General features: G+C 37.2%; 1 protein-coding gene across 1 annotated transcript; it reads left to right on the plus strand.

Moving 5' to 3' along the window:
- Positions 1-167: 167 nt before the first annotated feature.
- On the plus strand, positions 168-24665 carry LOC100889111 (nephrocystin-3). The gene is made up of 25 exons (XM_011668891.2): positions 168-227; positions 1083-1407; positions 2449-2625; positions 3124-3267; positions 4313-4619; positions 5114-5221; positions 6126-6355; positions 6764-7030; positions 8640-8707; positions 9489-9567; positions 11020-11159; positions 12063-12174; positions 13537-13673; positions 14171-14339; positions 15307-15402; positions 16370-16524; positions 17010-17103; positions 18000-18155; positions 18937-19061; positions 19807-19951; positions 20301-20412; positions 20793-21030; positions 22334-22541; positions 23290-23514; positions 24121-24665. The coding sequence occupies exons 2-25, from the start codon at positions 1132-1134 to the stop codon at positions 24172-24174; spliced, it is 3822 nt and encodes a 1273-aa protein (XP_011667193.2). The 5' UTR covers positions 168-227; positions 1083-1131; the 3' UTR covers positions 24175-24665.
- Positions 24666-25912: the final 1247 nt, after the last annotated feature.

A 25912-nucleotide genomic window follows, 5' to 3' on the forward strand; every position in this document is an offset into this window, starting at 1 on the left:
TACTTTTTTTATTTAAAGAAGTCAATTTCATAATCTATGCTTTGAAATGTGTATTACATAAAAAAAATAATTCAAAAAGTAAAAGACATCTTTTGTAATGATAAAAAACTTTATTTTGTTTTGAAAAGTAAGCCCTTTATCAGGAATAAGCCTAGCATGTGCAGCAAGTTAGGAATTTCTGGAGCAGACAAATTCTTCCTGCGGCAATGACCCAGTGACTTCATGAGGTAAATAATCCGTAAATTTCGTAGTTTTCACTTCAGTTCATAATGAAATATTTGCTTCATATTTCTAAACAGCAGAAACATGATACATAAGAAACACTCAATATGTTTTCTGTTTTTCAGATTATGAGTGAATGTAGAGTTGACTCGGGCCGCGGCAGTGGCCTACCTTTACACCGAAATGATACCGTACATGTCTGCCGAAACTTCGGGAGCGATTTACCAAGCTTCCGCCCCTATCTCGGACACTGTCTGATATAGATCTAGAGTCTAGACCTTCTAAATATTCAGACACATTATTATTATCATGTTTGTAAATGTATTTTAAGGCCAATATGAGAACTATGTTTTTTATCACCTAGCAAGATAAAGAGTGATTAGATATTATAGATCTAGAGAGACTCGGGGAAAAAATTCATAGACTCTAGGTCTGTATATTTTTCGGGGGCTACTTTTCAAGCTTGCCTGCAGCTGCATGAAATTAACACTCTAAAATTCGTTTTGCATTGAACTCTATGCAAATTTACAGGGGCTCTTTTGGGCATTTCTGGGGCTATTTCGCCCGAGCCCCTGTGTATTTTTTTCACTGGATCTAGACTACATGTAGATCTAGATGATAATATTGATAGATGTAGATCTATCTTGTTAAATTTTACGCACATTCAATTCATATTTATTTTGTTTGATTTGTTGCAAATGTATACCATATTCCCATTATTTTTTTCTGTTTCTTTGCTTTGTTCTTTTTTGGGGTTGTAAATCAGTTATTGCTGTACATCATTACAACATTATAAATATATAATGTAGGAAACCAATAATTGTTTTTCTCTCTTATTTTCTTTTTGTTTTTGTTTACAGTGAGGTCAAGTCACTTTTCTCAGAGTCAGAGCCTCCAGTATAGATTACCATGAGGGTGAAGGCAGAGGCACCGATCACCAAAGAGAAGTATGTCGCCAGGGTCTTCTTTAGCTCCCCGTTTGGCGGACTGGAGGAGGAGAGGGAGCTCCTGACCAAGCAGTACTGGCCTGCCTTGGCACATCTCTGCCAGAAGTCTGGCTACGAGTTTGTACCGGTGGATATGAGGTGGGGCATCACGTCGGAGCTGTCCAGCGAGGCCGCCACCATCACCATCTGCCTCAGGGAGCTGGACAGGTCGGACATGATCGTCGGATTCTTTGGTCAGGTAAACCTGGGGGGTGTTTCACAAAGATCCTAACTTCAACTTATCTCTAAGTTGGACTTAACAATTATGGAAATCCATTAACATCCTTGAAAATATTTTGTGAAAGTTATTTTGAAAGGCATACAATGTTGATTCAAATAATTCATATTTTTTATTTTCATGGGAGATTTTATGTTATTGATGTGGAATTTATGAAAAGTCTAAAATACTTGAATCTTTACTTTTGAATATATTTCTTTATAAGGCTACAAATGGCTCTCCATAACTTGTAAGTCCAACTTAGAGTTAAGTTCTACTTAAAATCTTTGTGAAACACCCCCAGGAAGCTTAAAAAGGGTTGGGTACGGGTATAGGTGAACAAATAATTAGTGAGTATTCTCATTCTTTCAACTCCCATAGGGAAGAATATCACAGTATTAATTCCAATTAAAAATGATTAGTCTTGAAATGCTCTCATATTTCAGTCATGGCACTTTGAACCAATTTCCTCTGTAATCAGATGTTCAGATTATCTTCTACATGGTTTCTCTCATAATTCTTCATGACCAGGCTCGACATAATCTCTGAAACTCAACTGTCTACAAAGAATAACTTAATTGTTTGACACATGAAGTGCACTCCACCCAAACTCAATTGGGGGGGGGGGGGACTATGATGGAAAATCAAGCTGAGGCATTGAAGACACAAATATGACCCAAAAGGCCAAATAATTGGGAAATGTGTCATTAAATATTGATATTATAACGCAAAATATTTAGTTTTTGTGTGTTTTTTCCACGTCTTTTCCTTCTTTTTGAAGTATCAATCTGACATAAAGAACAAAAAAAGCATAACAGGATGAATGTATTAAACATACAACAAATTTATCATTTCTTCTTGAAGTTGAAACTGTCAAATATATTTAGTATTTATGAACAAATGTTTTGTATGCTTGTGTTGTTCTCTCTGTCAAGTTGGCACTGCAAGAAGAAGGACAAAATATAGGACAAACAAAAGCCAAATTCTAAATAGCATTTTGATCTATTTCCTGTGTCTCACCAGCGCTATGGATGGCACGGAGCTAAAGATGAATTCCTGCAGAAGACATTTGATCATGCCCTACCTCACTACCCATGGCTGAAGTCCTACAGGGACCGGGCGGTCACCGAGCTGGAGTTCCTCCACGGTCACCTCGACAATCCTGGACAAAGACCAGCATGCTTCTTCTTCAGAGACAAGGTATAGCCTCTTCTCTTCCTCATGTTCCCCTAGTTAATTGCCCTTCCCAGTAGTGGCTCTATTTTAAAGGGATTGGGTATCTTTGTCTCCGATTCTGAAACAAAATCCTGGATTTAGCTCATGCTGCAATCATGATTATAAACGTTTAGGTCAGTCAGGAATCATATTACTTTTACAAGCCGATCGCCAGTCTGATTATCAAGATATTTATAATTGGAAATTGGAATGTCCTTCTTTTTCCTAATGGTTTTTTATAACACTACAGTATATTGGGGGGAAATGAGAATGGTAAAACTGGACACTCAAAGATTTTTACTCTTTTGAGGCACTTCTTGATCATTTTTAAGCCCAATTTTTTTAAGGGGGATCAATATTACACTGTATCACAGACACTGCTAACACGTAGGGCCGTGCATCTTAGATTTAACATTGCAGTTAAACGATGCCTTTAAGAATAGATCTCTGTGTAGACTAACGATGTTAACTTTCCATTCTCAGGCTTATGATGATGCCAAACTTGCTGATTGCATTGCATCGGGAGATGAGAGAGGTCAGAGGAAGTTCAAGGCCACATCAGATGGACCTCATGCTGCAGAATTCTTAGATGACCTCAAGCAAAGGGTCAAGAAGACAGAAGATAAGGTATGCAATTTTAATATTTTAAAGGTATTACAAAGTTTTGGTAAATTTTGAAAATTGGGTGGATAGTGATTCTTTACTATTTTGATATATTTGGATGCCCATGTGGATGTATCATACGCACTAGAAAATTTAGCCCCTAAAACACTTCTGCTTTCGAGAAAAATTGAATATAAAATTTTACCGGTGCTCCCGGTAAATTTTGATAAAATCAAATAGGGCCTACGGCCGTAATATGGAAGCTGCGACCATGAAAATCTCAGAATATGTAGTTGTGATATATAATTTTCAAACCGTAATAGCTAATCCGTCGATTTTTGTCAAGAAACATTGTTTTTTAGCTCAATTAACATCTTGTCCTTGAGAGGGAGCTATACAACATAAAGAGTTTATTATTTACAATTTCATAACTTTAGACTCGATTTCAACCGCGACAACGATCACTGAATATTGTAGGAACGCATATGCTTCCAATATGTTCATTTGAACCAAATTCATAACCCCATGCCAAAACTTTGTATTACCTTTAAATGAGCTAATTAAATCAGGAAACATGGCATTATTGTGATTTGATAACAATTAAAAAATGATGTATACACATAATTGGCAACTAGTAATCATTTAGTCACATTGATACATTGAATGGTCAGTTATGTATTTCATATGCCTTTTGTAGTGAAATGCATCGTTTTTTATATGATAGCAAGACTTTTAATGGCCACTAGTAGTTAGCAATCATCTCATCTCAATTCACAGAAATATGTAAAAATAAATATAAAAATGTACAAAATATGTATAAATCTTCTTGAGAACACTAATGTTGACCTTCCACAAATTGTTATTTTGTGAATATAGGCACCTACATGTTCCCCAGCTCAAACTCCAGGGCCCCGTCTATAAAGAGTTGATATTAATCGCAACTATGTAAATAAGAGATGGGAGACTGCAAACTTGGTATTGATTGAAGAATTACGATTGATTTGGATCAATCCAACTCTTTATAAGACGGGGCCCAGATGTGATTTATTTGTCGATCTCTTCTCTGTAGTGTCTTGCTGTAGATATGAGCTACCCTACCCCTGAGGTGGGTGCCCGGCTGATGTTCGAGACGGTCCACGCCCACCTGAAGAAGCTCCTGGGCCAGACGGAGGCAGAGAGCAGCGAGATGGAGAAGGAACACGCCCAGCACGAGACCTTCCTCATCACTCGACGTGGGATGGGAGGAAAGCTGGTGGGAAGGGAGGCCTACCTGGAGGATATAGACAGACGTGCTCTGAATGGAGGAGGAGGAGGAGGAGAAGGAGGAGGAGGAAGAAAGGATGCGGGGAAGTCTCTTCTTCTGCTTGGTGATGCAGGTAAAAACCTATGTCTGCAATCCCTTTTTTTTTTAAATATAATATAATAATGATAATGATAGTGAGCTTCTTGTTTTGCACTTGTGTCTGTCAGACTTGACACTCTTCTCAGGTGGGGATACATGTTGCCAGTAAACATTTCCTCAATTAAAAAACAAAGATTTAAGGAGAACCTTTCCAGTGTTGCCTGACGTTTACTATTTTCAACATAGTAAGTATTGAGTTCACTAGTTCTCTACTTTCTAAATGCAAAAAAAACTTAACAGAAAACAAGAACCTGCTGTGCAATTTCTCTTTCAGTATTTGTAAACAAATTTTCTATTATTGATTATGTTTTTCTACAAGAAGTTGATTTTTTTTTTTTTTTGGGGGGGGGGGGTACTTATACTTGTTCATCACCAGTACTGTTCATCACCCTAGCCATCCACAGCTTCTGTAGAACAAGAGCAGTGATCCTATGAAATTCATCCTGTCCTTTGTTTATTTGAAAACAGGGTCTGGAAAGTCTTGCGTCCTAGCCAACTGGATAGAAAGACACAGAGAGAGTTCTCCAGATGACATACTGGCAGTGCATTTTGTTGGATGTACAAGCAGCAGTACACGTGAGTATGCCTCATGCAATCTAAGTTCACTTACTCATGGCATGAGTCAAGTGGTAACTTATTAGTATTATTATATTATTTGGTTGAAAAATTGCCCAAAAGGGCTTAAAGACCGTCAATACCACTGGGCCAGAAGGGATTAGACCACCCAGCCACGTCACTGACAGGATGCTATCTCATCAACTCAGCTCTCAACTAACATAAGAAAAAGAGGATCATGGGGGACCAACAGGCACCGATTGGGGAAGTTTTCTATATAGAGGGAGCAAGTAGCTACAAATAGGACGGTTGGGCTTTAAATGTTCTTTCCACTGGAAAGGCATTAACCTATATTTCCACTCTCCACCCAGGTGTAGCACACATCAATGTGCAGCTGGTAGAAAGAAATGCTTTGTTTGTTTTTTGGTAAGTAGGCAACCAAGAGACTGACGAATAAAGTCCTCTCTGAGGGACTCACGGTAATGAGGATTGATGCCTTACTAAAGGGCACCAGCTCATCGACTTCGCTTCAAACCCGAGACCTATTGACTACGAGACCACTGCTCTACCACCGAGCCATCGCGCCTGCTTTGTGTGCTGCGAACACCAAAATCATTATCCTAGCTGAAAACCAGGATAATATTTTGATACCTTAAGCACCTTAATGATGGACGTGAGTGTTGTACATTTACAAGAAGTCAATATAATTAGTAATATCAACATTGGTATTACAGTCAAACTTGTCTCTAGCGACCGCCCAAGGGAAACACAAAAAGTAGTCTTTGTAGACAGGTTCTTTTAGTACATGTTTCAATGAGAAACCATTTCAAGGGAAACAAAAAATGTGGTCTTTGTAGACAGGTGGTCACTAAAGAAGGTTTAACTGAATAAGAAGTCAATTAACATTTACGTCCACATGATACAGGTGAATTGGACCTCTTGAAGCACCTGTGCTACCAGATTGAAGAAGACCTGATCACCCTAAGACCAGACTACCATGTTGGAGAGGAGAAACAGAAGGAAGGGTCCGAGGATGTGAGAGGGATGAGGAAACTCCTTCAGAAGCTCGTCAGCGATGCATCGTCGTTCAATATCAGGGTCATCATCATCATTGATGCCCTTAACAAAATGGATGCTGGAGGCAGGACTATGAAGGTAGGATGGTGGAACGTGTAGATGGTAGCCAAAGTGTTGTGAACTTTTTATCTGCAAAAGTGCTTTTCACTTATAATAGATTGTAATAGATTATAATACACTACACCTGGATGAGAGTGGCAAATTTAGATTAATATGGTGCCAAAAAGATTTTTGGTGCCTTGGCCGGAATTCAGACCCAGTACAATGTTGTCTCAAAACTGGTGACTTATTCACGAGACACTGAAGCTTATGCATTCAGGAATTATTAAAGTCAGTTTTACAAATGCCAGGAATATTCCAACATGGTGCAGTTTAGAAAGGGCTGTAGACATGTCTGTTTTCACTTAATTCTTTCTAAAAGACAAAGGCCTGACTGTACTTCTAGACCAAGTCCTATCTTCCCAATCACATCTTTGTTTTAAACAGGAGCTGTACTGGCTGCCAAAGGTGACCTCCTCCAAGGTTCTCTTCCTCCTCTCAACGTCCAACTCGGACGCCAGGAACATCAAGGAGCTACTCGATGAGCGCCACTTCGACTCCCTGGAGGTCCGTCAGTTGACCCCTGACCTGAGGACAAAGGTCACAAAGGGCATGCTGATGGTGCGGGGGAAGGAGCTGTCGCCGAAGCAGATGGAGAAGGTCATAGGGAACGCGGAGACCGGTAATCCGCTCTATCTCTTTATCCTTCTGCAGGTAAGTTTATACCTAACATGGGGGATGTTTCACAAAGATGCTAAGTTGAACTTATCTCTAAATTGGACTTAAAAATTATGGAGAGCCATTAGGAGCCTTAAAAAACATATATTAAAAGGCAAAAATTCAAGTATTTTAGACTTTTTATTGATTCCACATCAAGAACATGAAATATCCTGGATACAAGAAAATATGAATGATTTGAATCAACATTTTAAGCCTTTTAAAATAACTTGTACAAAATATTTCCATAGATGCTAACGGCTTTCCATAATTGTTAAGTCCAACTTAGAGATAAGTTCAACCTAGGAACTTTGTGAAACACCCCCCAGGTCAACATCACAATTGAACCAGTTCACCAAATCAGCGATTAATTATGCTTACAGTTTTGACTTATGGCTGTTGTCGTATGATCTTTAGTGTGATGTAGATGTAGTATGCATGTGTATGCTGTGAGAATGATTTTGACTTGTGACTATAACAAAGTAATTTCAATGTAAGATATTCAGGATAATTATTTTTGTTTCTTTTTTCCCTAATTGGCAATCTGCACCATGTTGTGAAAAATTAAGTTTACTCATCCGTATATTTAATGTTTAGATGCATCTAAGTCTAACTATTCCCTGGTTGCCATTTGTCAATAACCCCAATCATAAATTTTGGTGCACGTCTGTTGTTAGCAGCTCTCCATCTAAATGTTCTATACTAAGAATTGAAATGGGTGATCCCCTCTTTGATTATTGATAAAGGAATGGATATAAGAGATTGAAGAAACATACCTCTGATAATATATCACAGTCACATGTTTAGAAAATCTTTCTTATTTAAAGAGAGAGAAAATCTCTAGTTTTAATATTTGTACAAAACAAATGGACAGCTACTCACAAGGGCAATCAAAGAGTTGCGTATTTTGTGTTTGATCACAACTTCAAAACTACATACCGTAAATCTCCGTGTATACTAAAAAAGTTTTGATGTATGGTGCTATGCCTGGCAATGTCAGTAATCAGAGCTCAGTAATCAGTGTGTTGACTCACCACTCGGATACTACAATAACACTCAAATTTTTCTGTCATCTTGGTTTGAAAGTAATCTTTCTAATAGATCTCAATATGTAGTTTATAATAATAAATAATTCATCAATTTTTTTTCTATAACAAATGGTGTACCACAAGGTTCTATCCTAGGTACTGTATTGTTTTTAATTTACATTAATGATCTTACACATTCTTCTAAAAATTACATTGTTACTATTATTTGTGACAAGTTCACAAGCACAAATCAGCGCCTTCAACTGCACCTCGATGTTGAATGAGGGTCCTTCCCCGCATGGGTTTTCGGCAACAAAAAAAAAACAAAAAAAACATTTTTTTTTTTTTTTTTTTGCCCCCAAAATAGGGGTGCGCCTTATACACAGGTGCGCCTTATACACGGAGATTTACGCTAACTTTCTTGTTATCAAACTTGCCCTGAACTAATCCTCTTGTTTACCTTGTTAACCTATTCTTTAATCCATCTTGAAGTTGCAAATGACGTCCCATTCTACATTTCAATCATCCTAACCAATTTGCACGTTGTTCACTTTTTTGCTGTCTCTCACACTTTTCAGGAGTTGTGTAGTTTTGGTTCTTTCTTTGAGCTTGATGAGTATATTGACACCCTACTGACATCCACAAGGTGAACATTTGTTGGAGTTTTTCTCCATTTTAAATTCACCTGATTCAGTAGATTATAAAAAGTTTATACTAACATGTTTCGTTTTTACTTTCTTCATGCTTTCTCTGATCTAATTCTTTATCTTTCTGTCTCCTCTCTTCCCCCTTTCTTTCCCACTTTCTTTCTCCATTCTCCCTGTTCAATCTCATTCTCTCTCTTGCTCTTCTCTCTTTCCCACTCACTTTCTCCACTCTCTCTCTCTCTATCACTCTCTGTCTCTCTCTGTCTCTCTGTCTCTCTCTATCAATCCCTCTCTCTCTCTATCAATCCCTTTGACTATTTCTCTCTCTCTCTCCTCTCTTTTTCGTTCTTTCTCCATCTCTCTATCTTCAGTTTTATCATCTGTTTAGATATTGAATGCATACGTGTATCTTACACATGAAATGTTTACAGAATTTTATTTTCAATTGTTGTAATCTGAAATAAATGCTCAAGAAATAGTCTTCCTCCCTTTATAGTAAATGACTGTTTAATTTGTTTTTAATTGTGTAGCTGATGATAGGAAATTATTTGAAGAGTTTTTAGATATTATGCAATACTTAAAAAACAATTATGATTCGCCTTCCGAATTTAGTTAACGGTTTACATTACATATATCTTCAGTTCATTTTGCCAAAGTGTTTTCTTCCTAATTTTTATTTGTTTGTTTTTCTTTTTTGTGAGTTGAAAGTAATATTGCACAAATAAAATCAAGTTTGCCCGATCTCTAGTACAAGTTCCAATTAAATTCTATTCATGATAGTACTGTGGATCTGTTTGTCAAATTCCTGGAGAGGCTGGAAAGAGACTACAATCCTGAAGGAAAACATCTTGTGAAAGAGGTATGAACATATCATTATTAGTCCGGGGCCCTGTTTCATGAAACTTGTTATCAATGACAAATGCTGAATTCTATGACAAATTTGCTCTCGGCCAATCAAATGCAACCATTTCAGTAGCTCATAACAGTGATTAGTAACTTGTTATTGATAACAGGTTTTATGAAATGGGGCCCAGGTCCTTTCTTCCTACACAACCTAAGCCTACAGTAAAACCTGTTTATCAAGCACTGCTCAAGGAAGACAGTAGCGTTTTGCAAATGGTCTTTCTGTACAGGATATTCAAGTACATGTTTCAGTGAGCAAGATTGATCAAGGGAAATATGGCATGTTGCCTAGAAAGATATATGCTCTTTTTCTGTACAAGTTACCTCTAAAGTAGATTTCACAGTTACAGTTTTGTATGCTAGTATCGTCTGTTTAGAACCAAAAGGCATTACCTCAGTGTTAAAGTATGTGAGTTAACGCCCTTCTGGCTCCAGATGATATATTATACAAATAATGAATGGTTATGAGTTCAATAGTGCGAATATTTTCATGAGTTGAAAGATTAACATTCTATTCAACGAGGCGTCAGCCGAGTTGAATAGAATTAATGTTAATCTTTCAACGAATGAAAATATTCGCACCATTGAACGAATGAAAAACATTCATTACTTGTTTTATACAACATCGAAGAAGATCTAATAGAACGTTACTCAACAAATTATGCTTTATCCTTATATAAAAGATAAATTCAAGTTGGATTACATTCAGATTGCCTTCGCGTCAGATACACGCAGGGATAAGCGCGCGCACGGCAGAGAGGTACGCAGTCTGCATATAACCAAAAATGCACGGCGCATATAACCAAAAATGCACGACCGTGCAATATACCATCTATTGAATATCATGTGACCAACAATCCTCCAATCAAATGACAGGGATCCACGTAGGTGTTGTATAAAAACAAATATTTAAAAAATCTTTTGACGTTTTTTTTAACATGCATTTTCAAAAGAATGGATATGTATTAATCATATCCACCAAGCAATGTTCCCAAGGTGTTCCAGTATTACCCTAGCTCGGCTACCGTACTCCGTGCTCACAGCATGTAAGAAATTCCTTCCTACCTGTATTCATCGTGGCAAATGTAGATCAATGTCCTAGCTGCCAAAGGACAGTAGTGTCAGACCAGGGCTTGAACCAAAGACCTTCGCATCTCCAGTCAAATGTTTATTAAAGCCTATCTGTACTAGTTTGGCCAGGAGGGATCAGACCCCCTGCATGGTCACTGACAGGTGGTTATCACATCAAATCAGCTCTCAATTAATATAAGAAAAAGGGGATCATTAATGGATGAACACGTACTGCTGAGGCATTGTTCGCTCTATAGAGAGGGCGCAAGTAGCTACAAGTAGTGCGGTCCTGAATATGACATCTCTACAAGGTATTTTTAATCTGTATCTGTCCTAGGTGATGTGCTGTTTGTTGCTCGGTCATCGCGGTCTTTCGGAAAATGAACTGAAGGCTATGGTGAAACCAACCAATCAGGAATGGTCTGCCCTCTACTTTGCCATGGATGACTTCCTTCTGGAGGCAGAAGGCCTCTACAGGTAGTGATATATTCCTCTCCATTCCAATCCAATCCAAAAGATATTTTATATAACGCCTTTTCCTTGCTGCACACAACGCTCCACAATGTTTGGGCCACTTATAAACAAAAGTTTGTCACTTTTCAGCGATTAGTTAAGTATATGTAGCCTGGTATTGGTAATAAAGTAATTTCTAGCAGAATAGATGTGACTTGAGTAATTTGTTGAAGTGGTCATCAGATGAGGCCGTTTGCACAGATTTTTTTTTGAGATGAAATAACTGTATAACTCTGGAATTCATCATGTGGTATAAAACATCCCTGTAGTTTACAACTTCCTATTAAATATACATTTTGAACTTTGTTAGATAAATATTTCTTGCAGCTTTGTTATTGTTTGTTTTGTTAAATTGTTGTGGTATTATTGCTTCCCTTAAGAGGATATCTCACTCAGCAGCAAATGCTTGCGAACATACCACATTTGGGGTCTCGCCTAAGTTCGTAAAAAATTGCAAGAAACTTTGCAAACAGTTTTTATTGTCGCAAACAGTTTTTCTTTGGGAATTTATTTTTCCGCAAACAGTTGCAAGCGTTTGCAAAACAGTCTTCAGCCTTTGCAAATGGTTGTAACACTAATATTTGCCAACTGCCTTTCGCAAACATTCGCTCAAATGTTTCTAATTGTCGCTAAACATCGCTAAATGTCGCTAGTGGCTGAGGCGAACTCCTGAATTTTGCCATCTTTCGTCTGAAAAGTTGGCGAATAACAAAATTTGCAACGTTCGTAAGCATTCGCAGCTCAGTGAGAAACTCCCTTTAGACTGTCATTAGGGACACTCTCAAATCTTACACTGCACATTTGAAGAAATAATGGATATTGTGTGATACATTTATATGAAGCAGATCTGTCTTCTTTACAATATAGGCTTGCCTACAGTGAACTAGCAGAAGCAGTGGAGAGACATTTCTGTCCTTCCCCTGTCAGCAAGGAACCTTACAGACAAATCATCATCAACCACTTCATGGCAGCATTTAAGGTTAGCTTTAAAGGCATCGTTTAAAATGTTAAATCAGAGATGTCTGTGATATAGTGTTATATTGAGGCACTAAAATACAAAATAATCATGAAATGCCTCAAAAAAAGTAAAATCTTTGAGTGACTGGTTTTTACCATGCTCATTTTTCCCAATTATAAAAACCATTAGGAAAACATAAAATTTGATTTCGATTTCCAATCATAAATATCTTGACAATCAGACAGGCTATCAGCTTGTAAAAGACATGGGATTCCTGACTGGCCTAAAGGTTTACAATTACATGTATGATTGCAGCATGAGCTAAATCCAGGATTTAGTTTCAGAATCTGAGGGCAATGTTACTGAGTCACTTTAAAGGGATCGTTGTAACAATGTTAAATCTGAGATACACGGTCCTACATGTAATCAGTGTCTGTGATATGGTGTAATATTGAAGCCCTAAAAATTTTGCGCTTCAAAATGATCAAGAAGTGCCTCAAAAAAGTAAAAATCTTTGAGTGACCAGTTTTACCGTACTCGTTTACCCCAATAGACTGTAGTGTTATGAAAACCGTTCGGCGAACAGTTTTCAAAATGTGTAATTCCAATCATTAATATCTTGATAATCAGACAGGCGATCGGCTTGTAAAAGTCATGGAGTTCCTGACTGACCTAAAGGTTTATAATTATCATTGCAGTATGAGCTAAATCAAGGATTATTTCTAAAGGATCTAAGACAGAGTTACCGGATCCCTTTAAGGATTTTTTTCGAAAAGATATTAGTGTCTCTGACTTTGATAATAATAATCAGTTCTTGTATATAGCGTAGCAAATTATGATACCAACGTCTCTATGCGCTTCCAAAGAGCTTTGTACTTTATTACCCTAGCTTTAGCTCCAGCAGCCTTATCAGTGCACAGTGCATTTCAAGAAATAATCCTACCAGGTGCCCATGTACCTCACCTGGGTGGAGTGTGGCTATTGTAGATTAGTGACTTTAGCTAATATATCTCTATCTCTGGTTTGATTACCTGTATCATTCATTATTAAAGCAATGCAACAAAGAATTAGAGAGTAGATAATGGAGTTGTCAAACATTTCTAAATATGGAGATGAAAATTAAGAGGAAGGGAGAGCAGGAAAAATAATTGTAGGCATATGAGTATGAGCAGTGATGACGAGGACAGAGAAAAGAGAATGGATGGTATGGAGCTTCTGTCATCAAATGAAATAATGAATTAATAAATATAGTCATCTTCGATTTTGTTAAAACCAATTACAGGTTAGAAAGTATATTCTTAATTATTGTGGTATAGCATTGTGGAGGTACATGTATACTACCGGTATGCTGTTAATGAAACTTTTTTTCTTCTCAATTGTTAGGAATTAGACCAGAGATTCGACACGCCCGTTCCTCATCGCGTAGCCAATGAATTACCATGGCAACTAGAGAAGTCTGGTCAACAAAGTGAACTGGTAGAATGTCTGTCTGCAATGAACATGTTCTCTGCTCTGTCCAAGTAAGTTGTTACAACAAAGAGATCTGGTAGGGAAGATATTACAATTCTCTCTGGGTTTGATGAATTTGTAGGAAATCTACAGTATTAGCTTCAGACTACACTTAAAGGGGAAGTCCACCCTGATATTAAGTTGACTTTGATAGAAGCAGAAAAATGAGAGGAACCAGTCGGTGAAGGTTTGAGCAAATTCAGATTAAAAAATAAGAAAGTTATGAATTTTTGAAGTTTTGATCAATCAAACACAATTTGGCAACTCTGGCGTATCTTGCAAACTCCTTTACCATTTGCTCTGTACTAAAAATTATGAAATTTTTATTTTCTCTCAAGAAAATGTTCAATCATGCATCCACCCTAAATATAATTATTCGAAATATGTACCTATTCATTCCCTGTACTCAACCTTGTTCAACAACAAGGTTTTGTCAAGACAGCTTCCCTGATAAAGTAGGATTTGGTAAACAAATTGATTTTCATAATTCTGTGTAATCTCTATCAAGGGGCCAAGCCAAGTATGATCTGATGAGCTACTGGATGACGACAAAGCTCAGCGGGGATGCCATTGTCGAGAGACTCCTGTCAGCGATCGATGATCAGGTCGCCCTGCTCTATCTTCAGAACGAGGGAGTAGGAGGGGGCGGGGATCATGCCACACCCCCTGCTCAACAGGTGAGCTATTTTGTGATAGGCGTAAGAGAATTACCGGTACATGCTGTAAGACCACACCCTTTTGTGATCTCTATATTAATAATAATACAGTGAAACCTGTCTATAAAGACCACCCAAGGGAGACATGAAAAGCGGTCTTTACAGACAGGTGATCTTTATGTACCGGTGCTTACAGTACAATTTTAAATGAGAAACCATTTTCAAGGGAAATTGAAAATGTGGTCTTTGTAGACAGGTGGTCACTAAAGCAGGTTCGACTGTATGTCCATTTATATAGCACATCACTACCGGTATATAAATATTCTCAACTGCGCTTAATGTATCACATTTTTACTGTGGCTGTAGTTGAGTCGCCTAATAAGGGGATAAAGCATTCAAGGAATTTCTTCCTACCGGGTACCCATTTACTTTGCCTAGGTGGAGAGTGGCAAATATAGATTAATGTCTTGCCAAAGGACGGTAGTGCTGCTTTGTGTGAGTTGTATACACTGGCCAATTTCATGACATTTTCGGAAATTCCCTTTATAGTCAAATCCACAAACTGTCACAGAATTCCTCACCTGAAGATCTGAAACTTTGGTGACCTTGTATCGTTAATAATTTGCTCATGATAGCCAGATTCATGGCAATGGAGGGTCTTCCTAACTTGTTAAACCCATTTTGTGACAATTAAGAAAGTTCCTTTGATATGCAACTCCAATATAGATGTCCTGGAATTATATGCTGTAATACCAGTGCATTTGTGAACTGTGACTTTCCAAAATTGTTAAGACTGCCAATTCCATGACAATTATTTACAGAGAGTTCCTTAGTAATGTCACACAATAAATGGAATAGGATAACTGTGTGTAAAAAAAGAGTTTTTTGCAGTCTGTAACTTTTGTGCCTTACCTGTCAGTGATATTCTTTTAAGAATTCTGATGATTTTGATGTTTCCTCTCCTTTTTTTGAATTACTTATTTTCCAGTTGATTCCTCTCCTTGTGAGCCTAACAGACTTCTTGAGTGATGCTGGTTTTAGTTCATCTATGGAACCCATGCTACTCAGAGCTATGAACATGCATGTGAGTCATTCCTCTTCTTGATGTAAACAGAATAATGATCTTTTTTTGTGATTCTCGTCAGTGCCGTATCAGTTTGGATTAGTCCACAGTCAGTTGACTTCTCTTAAAACATGGTGTTTCACTCTTAACCTTTTAAGAATTATACTCATGATGAAAAGTAATTCCTCCTGAAATATTCACAGCAGTGTGAGTATTGTGAAAATTGTTATTTTGTTATTGTATAAACGAGAAGTGCATGTTTTGCGTTCTAATCAGCGATTATTGTTTCAAAATGGAAGTAAGTGTGCAGAATACAGTGGAATGCATGATGTTTCAAGGAACGTTTGAATGTCTTGGTTTGTAAGAGTTCTGAATAGTGTACTAAAAAATAGAATTAAAAAATCATTTTGTGTTTTTCAAAAGACTGTTAACTTATTCCTCCTCTACTTTCTTATGCTCCTCTTCATTCCTTTCCTGCTTTATTTTCTTTCCCCTCTTCCTTACCCTCACTTCTACTTGTGCAGTTTATTTTCCTTCTTCTTCTAGTTCACCTCAGTCTTCTCTTCTTCTACATGTACCAATATTGAGATTACATTTAGTGGGAGTGTCGTGGTCGAGTGGTTTAAGGCGCTTGACTGTAGATGCGAAGGTCGAGGGTTCGAATCCCGACACGGCACTAATATCCTTTGGCAAGATATTTACCTGCACTTGCTACTCTACACCCAGGTGTTAAATGGGTACCCGGTAGGGTGCGAACGTTCATGTGGTTGAACGAGCAAGTGTGCGCCTGTAAAATGGCGACTGGCTGGAATGCTCCCCAGGGAGTGGAAAATGTGCACACATTGTGTGCGGGTAAGCCTGAATCCGATGACCGGGGTAATAATATATCTGTATAGCGCTTAGGTACATTGTTGGATCGGTGTATTGAGCGCTATATAAAAAACCGGATTATTATTATTATTATTATTATTTATCTTTTTGTTTACAGAAAAGCCAGTACACTGAAGCCGATATTGAGAATAGCATTGATGCTCTGAACTCGTACTGTGAGCTTCAGACCAAGCTGGGTTGTCACTACGCCAGCGCAGAGAAGTTGGAACAGGCTTCTCAGATACACTTTGAACATTTGGCCTTAAGAGAAAAGTGAGGAAATACTTTTTTTAAAGATCATAACCTTGATATTTTCTACAATATTATAGAATGTGGAACATATACAATGTACATGTAGAGATGTGTATTCAAGGAGTTGTTATATTGGGCACCGCTTAAAATCAATCACCTCTTTGTTTGCATTTAAAGGCTATTTTAAAGAAAAGGAACTCTAAAAATTAGTCTTATTGTTTGGGTACATGTACATGATGTACCTTTTCGAAGGCAGTCCAGTTAGCAGTACATAGTATGTTTTTTCCGGCCATACTGTTTCATGAGATGATCGATTCGATTTGTGTATTTCAATTTTCATTTTCTATTTTGTTTGAAGTATGCAGTCTGTAGACTGTTGTAGACTTCAATGACAACCTGTTAACCCCTAAAAAGTCATACTTCATGCGCATATACAGCTGCATGGTGCAAGCAAGGATTGTATATAGGACAATAGCAATGAGTGGTTATCCTCTCTTTTTTCACAGGCATGTTGATCGAGTGGATAGGGGGAAGTCCTACATCGCTGTGATCTTGAATAACCTGGGCTATGTCTGTCAGGTGCAGCACAACTACAAAGAGGTAAATACTCATAAAGCCTACCGAACATTATACGATCTGACAACGATCTGGGACTGTCTCACAAAGCCTTCTTTCAATGACAAATGATAAAACCAGTGACAAATCTGCCGATAACCGATCAAAAGCAAAGATTTCAGTAGCTTATAACAAAACTGTCATTTGTCACTGATGACAATTTTTTTTAATCGGGCCCTGATTTTTGAAGAATCTGCAATGGCATTTGATACAAACATTTAAACATGAAAAAACTTAATGACCGAGGATCTGATTGGTCATATGATCATTAAAGAAAATCTCAATTTCAAGGGATTTCATGTTTCCTTGGAAGAGGAAAAGCTTAATCAGCTCAGAATCGTAGTGACGTCAGACCAGTAGTGGGATTGTCTATGGTTTGAAGCCTCTTCGGGTTTTACTCTAACTAGGAGAGTTCAATGCACTAAATTCCTGTAGTTAGTATTTCTATGTGTCAATGATAACTTGGTGATGAACAAAAAAGTACACAAGCATATAACAAACTCGCTTAATTGTGTGTCATATCAGAAGTCTGTATGCCCTATGTATACATTCTAGTGCAGAGGCATAGGAAATAACTTTAGGGAATCATCTAAAACTTCATTGCACCATTAACTTTGTATAATGTTTTTTGTTTTTTGGTGGGGGGGTTATGTGTGTTAGGGTGGAGAGTGATAAGTTATCCTCCTCCCCCCACTTCCTTCCCCTTGACCTTCACAAGTTTGTTGGGAACCTCACATTGTGGGGAAATAATCTTTGTTTTGGATAGACAAGGGACATAACGTTCAGCAAAAAATAAAAGTCTGACCAGGTATCTGTGTCCCTATGCCTGGTTAAAGAGTGGCAATCAAATATTTCTTATACTTCTTGCTTTATTTTGTCAGGCTGAGGATTACTACCGGCGCACCCTGAAGCTTCATCGAGAGGTCCTTGGAAACAACAATGATCTGGTCGCTTCCACAGTCAACAATGTCGGAATGATGCTCTACAGACAGGGCGAGTTTGCAGAGGCTGGAAAGTGCCTTGAAGAATCCCTCAAGGTATTGTTCAAGAGGTTGTGAGACAAATGCTCCAGCAACAATCGCTCCACAGTCCACTGTATAGACTGATCAAATTCCTAACTTTTCCTGGACTCAATACTATATCCCTAACCCTAAATTTAACCCATAAGCCATTAACTCTAAACCTAACCTAACACCCGGTGATACTCCTAACCTTTATCCTATAGCTTTTATAATAGCTTTGATGAGATACAAATGCTAGCTTACCTTTCTTGATGAAAATGATGTTGATGTTGATAATGATCAAAATGATGATGATGATGATGGCTATGTCAATAATGATGATGGTGATGACGATGATGATGATGATGGTGGTTATGTCGATAATGATGATGGTGATGATGATGATGATGATGATGATGGTGGTTATGTCAATAATGATGATGATGATAATGTTGGTGATGATGATGTAGCTGGTGATGATGATGATACATGTAGCTATGTCAATAATGATGTTGATGATGATGGTGATGATGATGATGATGATGATGATGATGATGATGATGATGATGGTAGTAGTGATGAGGACAACAATAATGATTATGATTAGGAGGAGAAGGAGGATGTTGCATAGCAGAGAAGAAAAAGAACAGGAATAGGTTGTCAAAGATGAAGATGTTTATGATGATGCCCGTAATGATATTCATGATGAGGGTATAATTCATCTCTGTAGAAAGTCCACCTGTCTGCAACAGCATTGACCCATCCTTTGAAATCATGAAATATTTATTGTACCTTGTGAAATTTGTGTGTATTCTAGATCTATGAGGAAGTTTACCTTGGGGAGCTGCCGCCTGATGTAGGAGGCACCTTACTCAACCTTGCTATGTGTACAGCTAGACAGGCCGACAAAGGATTGGAAGACGTAGAGCCCCTCTATAAAAGGTTTGTTTCAAACTCAGTCCAATAGAAATTACATATAAACCCTGCTTCATAATACTTGGTATTGATATCAAGTACAAGTAGTACCAAGACATTTCAACTTTAAATAACTCATCTTAAAACATCTAGCATGATGCTTTATGCTCAGATGGCTTTCCCTTTGCAAAAAACAAACAATTTTTGCAAAGTTAAGAGCTATAAAAGTGCCATTTATCATGATAATAATCATTTACCAATTTTTTTTATTTTTTATAATCATCTTTGCTATTAATGATTCTATATATTCATTGATTTATGACAAGTACTATTAGGTTACATTTTATCTTTACATGTGTCTCTGCATATTATTAGTACTGAAATAACCCACAGCTTCAATATTTCATGTTTGCTTTAAATTTGTTTCTATTTCTATGTCTGAATATATTTTACAAGTAGATTTTTAAAAGGCTTTATATCTTAAACTCATTTCTTCTAGCGTTTGTACATTATAAGTCCCTTGCATTAAATTAGACCTAAAAAAAAGAAGATTTTGTATTGCCCTTTAGGTGCCAAAACATGGGTCGGTCGGTCTTTTTTTAACTTTTTTTTTCTTTCTCCGTCTTTGGGCTGATTTTTCTCAGTTTGAGAATACATTTTGAAAAAGCCGACCGTAGATTTCAAAATTTTGGGTTCAGTCAACATCTTCTTTTTTTAGGCCTTATCAAAAATCTTTTCTTTCAACTAAATTTGTATGTTTGATTTACGACAGGGCTTTAGAGATTCGTATCAACGCTGTTGGAAAGAACCATCCGACGATAGCCCAGACTTACATGAGCTACGGCTCCTATCTCCAGAGGGTGGATCAGGTAGAGAGGGCGCTGGCCATGACCAAAGACGCGCTAGAAATATCCGAGGTGAGAGAATGAGTGTGATAATGGTGATTATGGTGATTATGTCAATAATGATGATGATAATGTTGGTGATGATGCTGATGATGATGTCGATGGTGATGATGATTTCGATGATGATGAAGATGATTGCTATGTCAAAAAAAAAAAGTCCTAAGGCTCTGAGGGGAGAGAATGAGTGTGTATGAACCCTTGTTTTAGGCATTACAAGGCATGCTCTGACAACCATTGCTCTACAATCATTTTTCTACCCTTCACAAATTTGTGTTCCATTTTAATTTAGATATATATTCTATTCTTCTGCTGTACTATAACATTTGAAACACTACTACAACTATTTTTGTTTGGGTTACAGATTGCGAGCGGACCTGAACATCAGGACACCCTCTTGACCCTAGAGAACATTGCTATGGCTTACGTCAACCTGAAGACACCAGAGGAAGCACATCCATACTACAAGAGAGCAGGTAAATGCCTTTCCTTACAAAATGTTATAACTTTTATTTGTAATTTTGTTGTATATTCCTCATCCTACTCAATTCCCTCTATTCTTTTATGCCATGACCCAGTTCCTAATATACCTTTTGCTTGTAATCGTTTTCCAAATGGTCTTTTTTATCAGATTTTGTTCTATAGTTCGTTTTCTTTGTTGTGTTTCTTCAGAGGCACACTACAGCACCTGTAAAGATTGATACTTTTTTGTTTAATTGCTAGTAACCCCCCCCCCCCCTTCTGCTTGCTCAGTAAACTAACCCTGGATTTGCCCTTGCTACATGTACTTATTATTAAATAATACTTCAGTTACTTGAACTAATACTACTTCCGCATCCCTCTTTTCTCTCATCAGGCGAGGTCCTCCACAAGCAGGGTCGCATGGAATTCTCTCACCCCTACCTCAACAGCTGTATGATCACGTTCTATCTGTCCAACGACCGGGAGGGGGATGCCCACGACACCCTCATCCGTATCATCGGCACATCGTTTGCATCCGATAGGGACTATGCTGCTCTGGACTACCTGGATAGTCAGCTAGCCGAGAAACCTATAAGACCTCATGAGCATTCCATAGACTGCGGCTTGGAGAAGTAAGTGTGGGTCTAACTGGGCGCCTACTAATAGGCCCTTTTCATAAATGTAATCAAATTTAATGCAGATATCTTTGTTAAGTGCCATGTTACAAATAATGAAATTGCATACATTGCTAGGTGGGACAAACCTTATGGCTTGTCCTACTCAATAACATGTAATGTATGCAATTCACATTCTGACTTCGGGAGAATGAAATAATTTGTAATGAGGCACTTACAAAATTTGCATCAAATTTGATTACATTACGAAAATGGCCTATTTCTCTTAATTCCGAGGCTTTTAAAGGAGCTACATATATTTGGCTCCGTTCCTTTATACTATGCATTTATTCAGTTTATCGCCAATGTTAGAAATACATGTATAATTTCTGGATAAGAAATGTGCATTTTATTGTAATGCAGACAAACCAGCTTTAGCGAGCTCCTGTATAGAAAGACCACCTGTCTATAAAACCACATTTTTTTGGATCTCTTGAAAGTGGTTTCTAAAAGAAACATGTACTTAATGAACCTGTACATACAGACAAACCACCTGCCTACAAGTACCCCTTTCCTTGCCTCCCTTGAGCGGTCTTTGTATACAGGTTTAACCTTGTAGTGTTACCACAAACGATTATCATACACTGTATGTTTGGATAAAGCTTGTATGGCAAGAAAAAAGGCTTTTTCTGACACATCCAACGACAGAAAGCAAATGTATATGTCCAGTTTTTCTTCCTGGGTATATATCTTGTTATTATCATAGATTACCATTTGAATATATTTTGTTAGAAAGTACATGTAGAGTCATTACTTTTTCAAGATAACAAAACATTTGTATCAATTCCTCTGTTGTAAACCATTCTATTACGCTTATAAAGTTATGAATTTGTGAAAGGGATAATAACTCATACAGTTTGATGAAGAAAGATGTTCATTTAGTGACACTTGAAAAGAACATTTAGAAAATCGTCCATTATCATCATTTATCATCATTATTTTTTAAAGTCAGCATTTTCCCTTTAACGAGGGCTTACTGACTTTTGCACCATGATGACACTCCCTCTCTACACTTCTTCTTACCTCGAGCATCCTCCTTATTTAGACCAACCTTACTGCTTTCTTTCTTCACCATATCTTTCCATGAAATCTTTGGTCTTCCTTTCCCTCTTATGCCTTCCAGACCCCACGCTCTTTTCACAGGTTTATCATCTTTCCTTCTCAAAACATTGAATATCTATTAAAATTAAATATTATTATTATTATTATTAAAACATGACCCACTTTTACTGCTAATTTGTACCTGCCTTTACATCAATAGATATCCAACCAGTACAATGCTACTGGGTCGCAAGCTTGCCCAACTAGCCCCACTGGGCAAGGCAGATGAAATGATAGCCGTGCTTGAGAAGGGGGATTTTGATGTGGGAAATTATAACGGTGCGTACGCCGAGTTTGTTGGCAAGGATCAGAGAGAGAATGGGTTGAAGATTCTTGAGAGAGCTGTGGAAAAATTTCCAGAAGATGTGGTAAGTTTTCTGTTCTTTCCCTATTTTCAAGTTTTGAAAATTCTTTGTCTCATTCTAAAATTTTTACTTCCCATTGGTTATTTTAAAGTGACTCTGTAACATTGCCTCAGATTCTGAAACAAAATCCTGGAATTAGCTCATGCGGCAATCATAACTATTAATCTTTAGGTCAGTCAGGTCCCATGACTTTTACAAGCTGATCGCCTGTCTGATTATCAAGATATTTATGATTGGAAATCAAAATTTCATTAACGGTTTTTAAAACACCAGTCTATAGGGGAAAATGAGTATGGTAAAACCGGTCACTCAAAGATTTTTCTTTTTTGAGGCACTTCATGATCATTTTGAAGCGCAATTTATGTAGGACTTCAATATTAATAATAATAATATTGGATATTTATATAGCGCACATATCCACCCTGCAGGGTGCCCAAAGCACTCCAATATTACCCCGGCTCTGCTAGGCTACCGATTTTGGTGCTCACAGCATTCAAGGAATTCCTTCCTACCGGTAACCATTTACTTCACCTGGGTGGAGTGTGACAAATGTAGATCAATGTCTTGCCAAAGGACATTATTGCCGGGGCGAGATTTAAACCGTGGACCTTGTGATCAACAGTCCGGCGACGTATCCACTCGTCCACGACACCATATCACAGACACTGATAACACGTAGGACCGGCATCTCAGATGTAACATTGTAAAACGATACCTTTAATAGACGGTTTTAACTATAATTTGGTTTTAGATCATCAGAGAGAACCTAGCCAAGGGGTATTTCGGCTACAAGCGACACGCAGAGGCTGCCGACATCCTGGAACAGGCTCTTAGGCTGGATGAAGAGAACCTGGACCTGGTGATGCTCAGGGTGAGGGTGTTGGCCATGGACAATCAGTTGAAAGAGGCCCAGGACCTCATCAATGTTGGACTAACTATCGCTGAGAAGAAAGGAGCAGTGGAAGCTGAGGCCCAGGTGATTAAAAGAAAGGAATATTTTGTTATTATAAATGTACAAAGAGATGATGATATATCATAGTTAAAAGGTACTTTATAACATAATTTTGGCACAATGTATGTATAGTTGAATGCATATGTACAAGGTACATTTAATTTTTAGTGTGTCTAAGAATGGAAGAAAACACTTCCTGGAACAATTTGAGAAAAAAATTGTCCATGATATTTTAAGTAAAACCTAACCAATTGATTATGTGTTATGGCTGGCTCCTGTGGATAAGTTGTAGTTTATAAGAAATCAATAAGAATTCTATTTTCACCTAGGTACGAATAATCATGCCAACATAAATGCTTGACATGTATATATCATTATAACAAGGACCAACTTCAAATAAAGTAAAGTAATTCTGTTTCATAAAACTTGTTATCAATAACAAATGATACATTTCTATGACAAAGTTGCTCTCAGCCAACCAAATGCCACAATTTCAGTAGCTTATAAGAGTTATCTTAACTTGTCATTAATAAACAGGGCCCCGCTTTTCTTTCTTTTTCAACATCAAGCAGCATCCATCTGTGCAATCTAATCCCTTTTATTTGTTATTTTTTTGGCTTTTTCATTCAGTTGGAGAGTTTTCTTGGGATGATCAACGAAGCTCTGGCAAATATCCAGGAGTAGCCTGCCCTCTTGAGCTGGAGGCCAGCCAGGGTAGGTCAAGATAGTGCCAGCCCAGAGGCTTGAACATTTGAGGTATATAGTCAATATCCAAGATATGAAACATATGATTAGGTTTGAGCTCGGTAAGTTTGAAGTATGATATTATATGCAAACACAGAGAACATATGAATATAACTTGTTATGCAATGTATAATGAATTCAAAAAGTGCAGATTTGTTATCTCTTATTGATCTTGAAGATCAAAAGAAATACAAATTTTTTTTCTTACCTTACAAAGTTATGAGGGGTTTATATTCAGAATATTGTATATTTTATTTTCAGAGGAATTTTAATTAAGTACATGTCTTTAACCTTTTGTAAAGTTACTGTGATATAATTTAGAATATAGTCTTATGTGTCTTAAATTATCATAAGAATTTATGATATAAAATTACAAATTATAATACAAAGTTTGTTAATTAATAAAATAGTCTCATAGGTCTTAAGTTATGATATGAAGTTATGAAAATGTCTACTCAAATTCAATATGTCTCAAAATCAGTACGTTATCAGTTACGCAATTTGGGTTTTATTCGTAAATATCTTAACCGTGGTGCCACCGAGAAAATTACTCATGCTTTGATTTCTTCTCGCTTGGATTTTGGTAATGGCCTTTTGTTTAGTTCGCCTCACAACCTACTCGCAAAATTACAAAGATTACAGAATGCTGCTGCTCGTGTCGTGACCCTGTCCAACAAGTACAGTCACATCACACCAGTCCTCAAATCACTCCATTGGTTGCCCGTAGAAAAACGTGTTGTTTTCAAGATTATTTTGCTATTATTTCACTGTATACATGGCTCTGCTCCGCAGTATAACATCGGCTTGATTAAGCATTACTTTCCTTCTAGACAGCTACGTTCTCAAAACTCTGGCTTACTTGTTACTCCTAGGGTTAAAACAAAGTGGGGGGAACGAACCTTCGCTCATGCTGGGCCTTCGTTATGGAATACTCTCCCTCAATGGGTTAAGAATAGCAGTTCTGCTGAGGTGTTAAAAAACAATCTTAAGAAATATCTGTTTAATTTAGCTTATAATTGATTACCATTACCTTTCATGTCTGTACCTTTCCTATCGCACTTTGTATAAATGTATCATGTATGTATTTCATCTTTTGCACAAGCTGCGCCTTGAGCATTTGACTGTCAAGTGGATTTGGCGCCTTATAAATCATATGTATTATTATTATTATATGAAATTATTTAATTAAAATAGTTTTAATGCCATTTTGATATATTTCGTAAATTTCTTATAGTTTTAAATGTCATCGTAGAATTATTAAACATAGATGCAATCCCAGTGATCGTCAGATATGAACTCTGCAGAGTTATAAAGTCATCAGGTTTTATGTTATTTCCTGCCATTGTTAATCACTGAAATATATAGTTTTATCAAATGACATTATATATGATAGTATGCTCTTGCCATTGTTCTTTAAAGAACCTGCCAAATCCATGTATTTTGAGAATTTTATACACAAATAAGTTTTGGTCTGAATCATTTAGATGAGATCATAAGAATAGCATAAATTTCCATAAATCTTGCGAAATGCTTTTATATACATATAGTAGTCTTGTTTTAAGAAGAAAAAATGATTCTGCCATATAACTTGTTATTGTTTAGGATATTAAAGGATCTGTGTGTTTTGTAGAAATATGATGTGAAATATTTACTTGTGTTCTATACTGAAGATTATAAA

The sequence above is a fragment of the Strongylocentrotus purpuratus genome, unplaced genomic scaffold (genome assembly GCF_000002235.5).
Source record: "Strongylocentrotus purpuratus isolate Spur 01 unplaced genomic scaffold, Spur_5.0 spur5_scaffold_14, whole genome shotgun sequence".
In the NCBI taxonomy this organism is placed as follows: domain Eukaryota; kingdom Metazoa; phylum Echinodermata; class Echinoidea; order Camarodonta; family Strongylocentrotidae; genus Strongylocentrotus; species Strongylocentrotus purpuratus.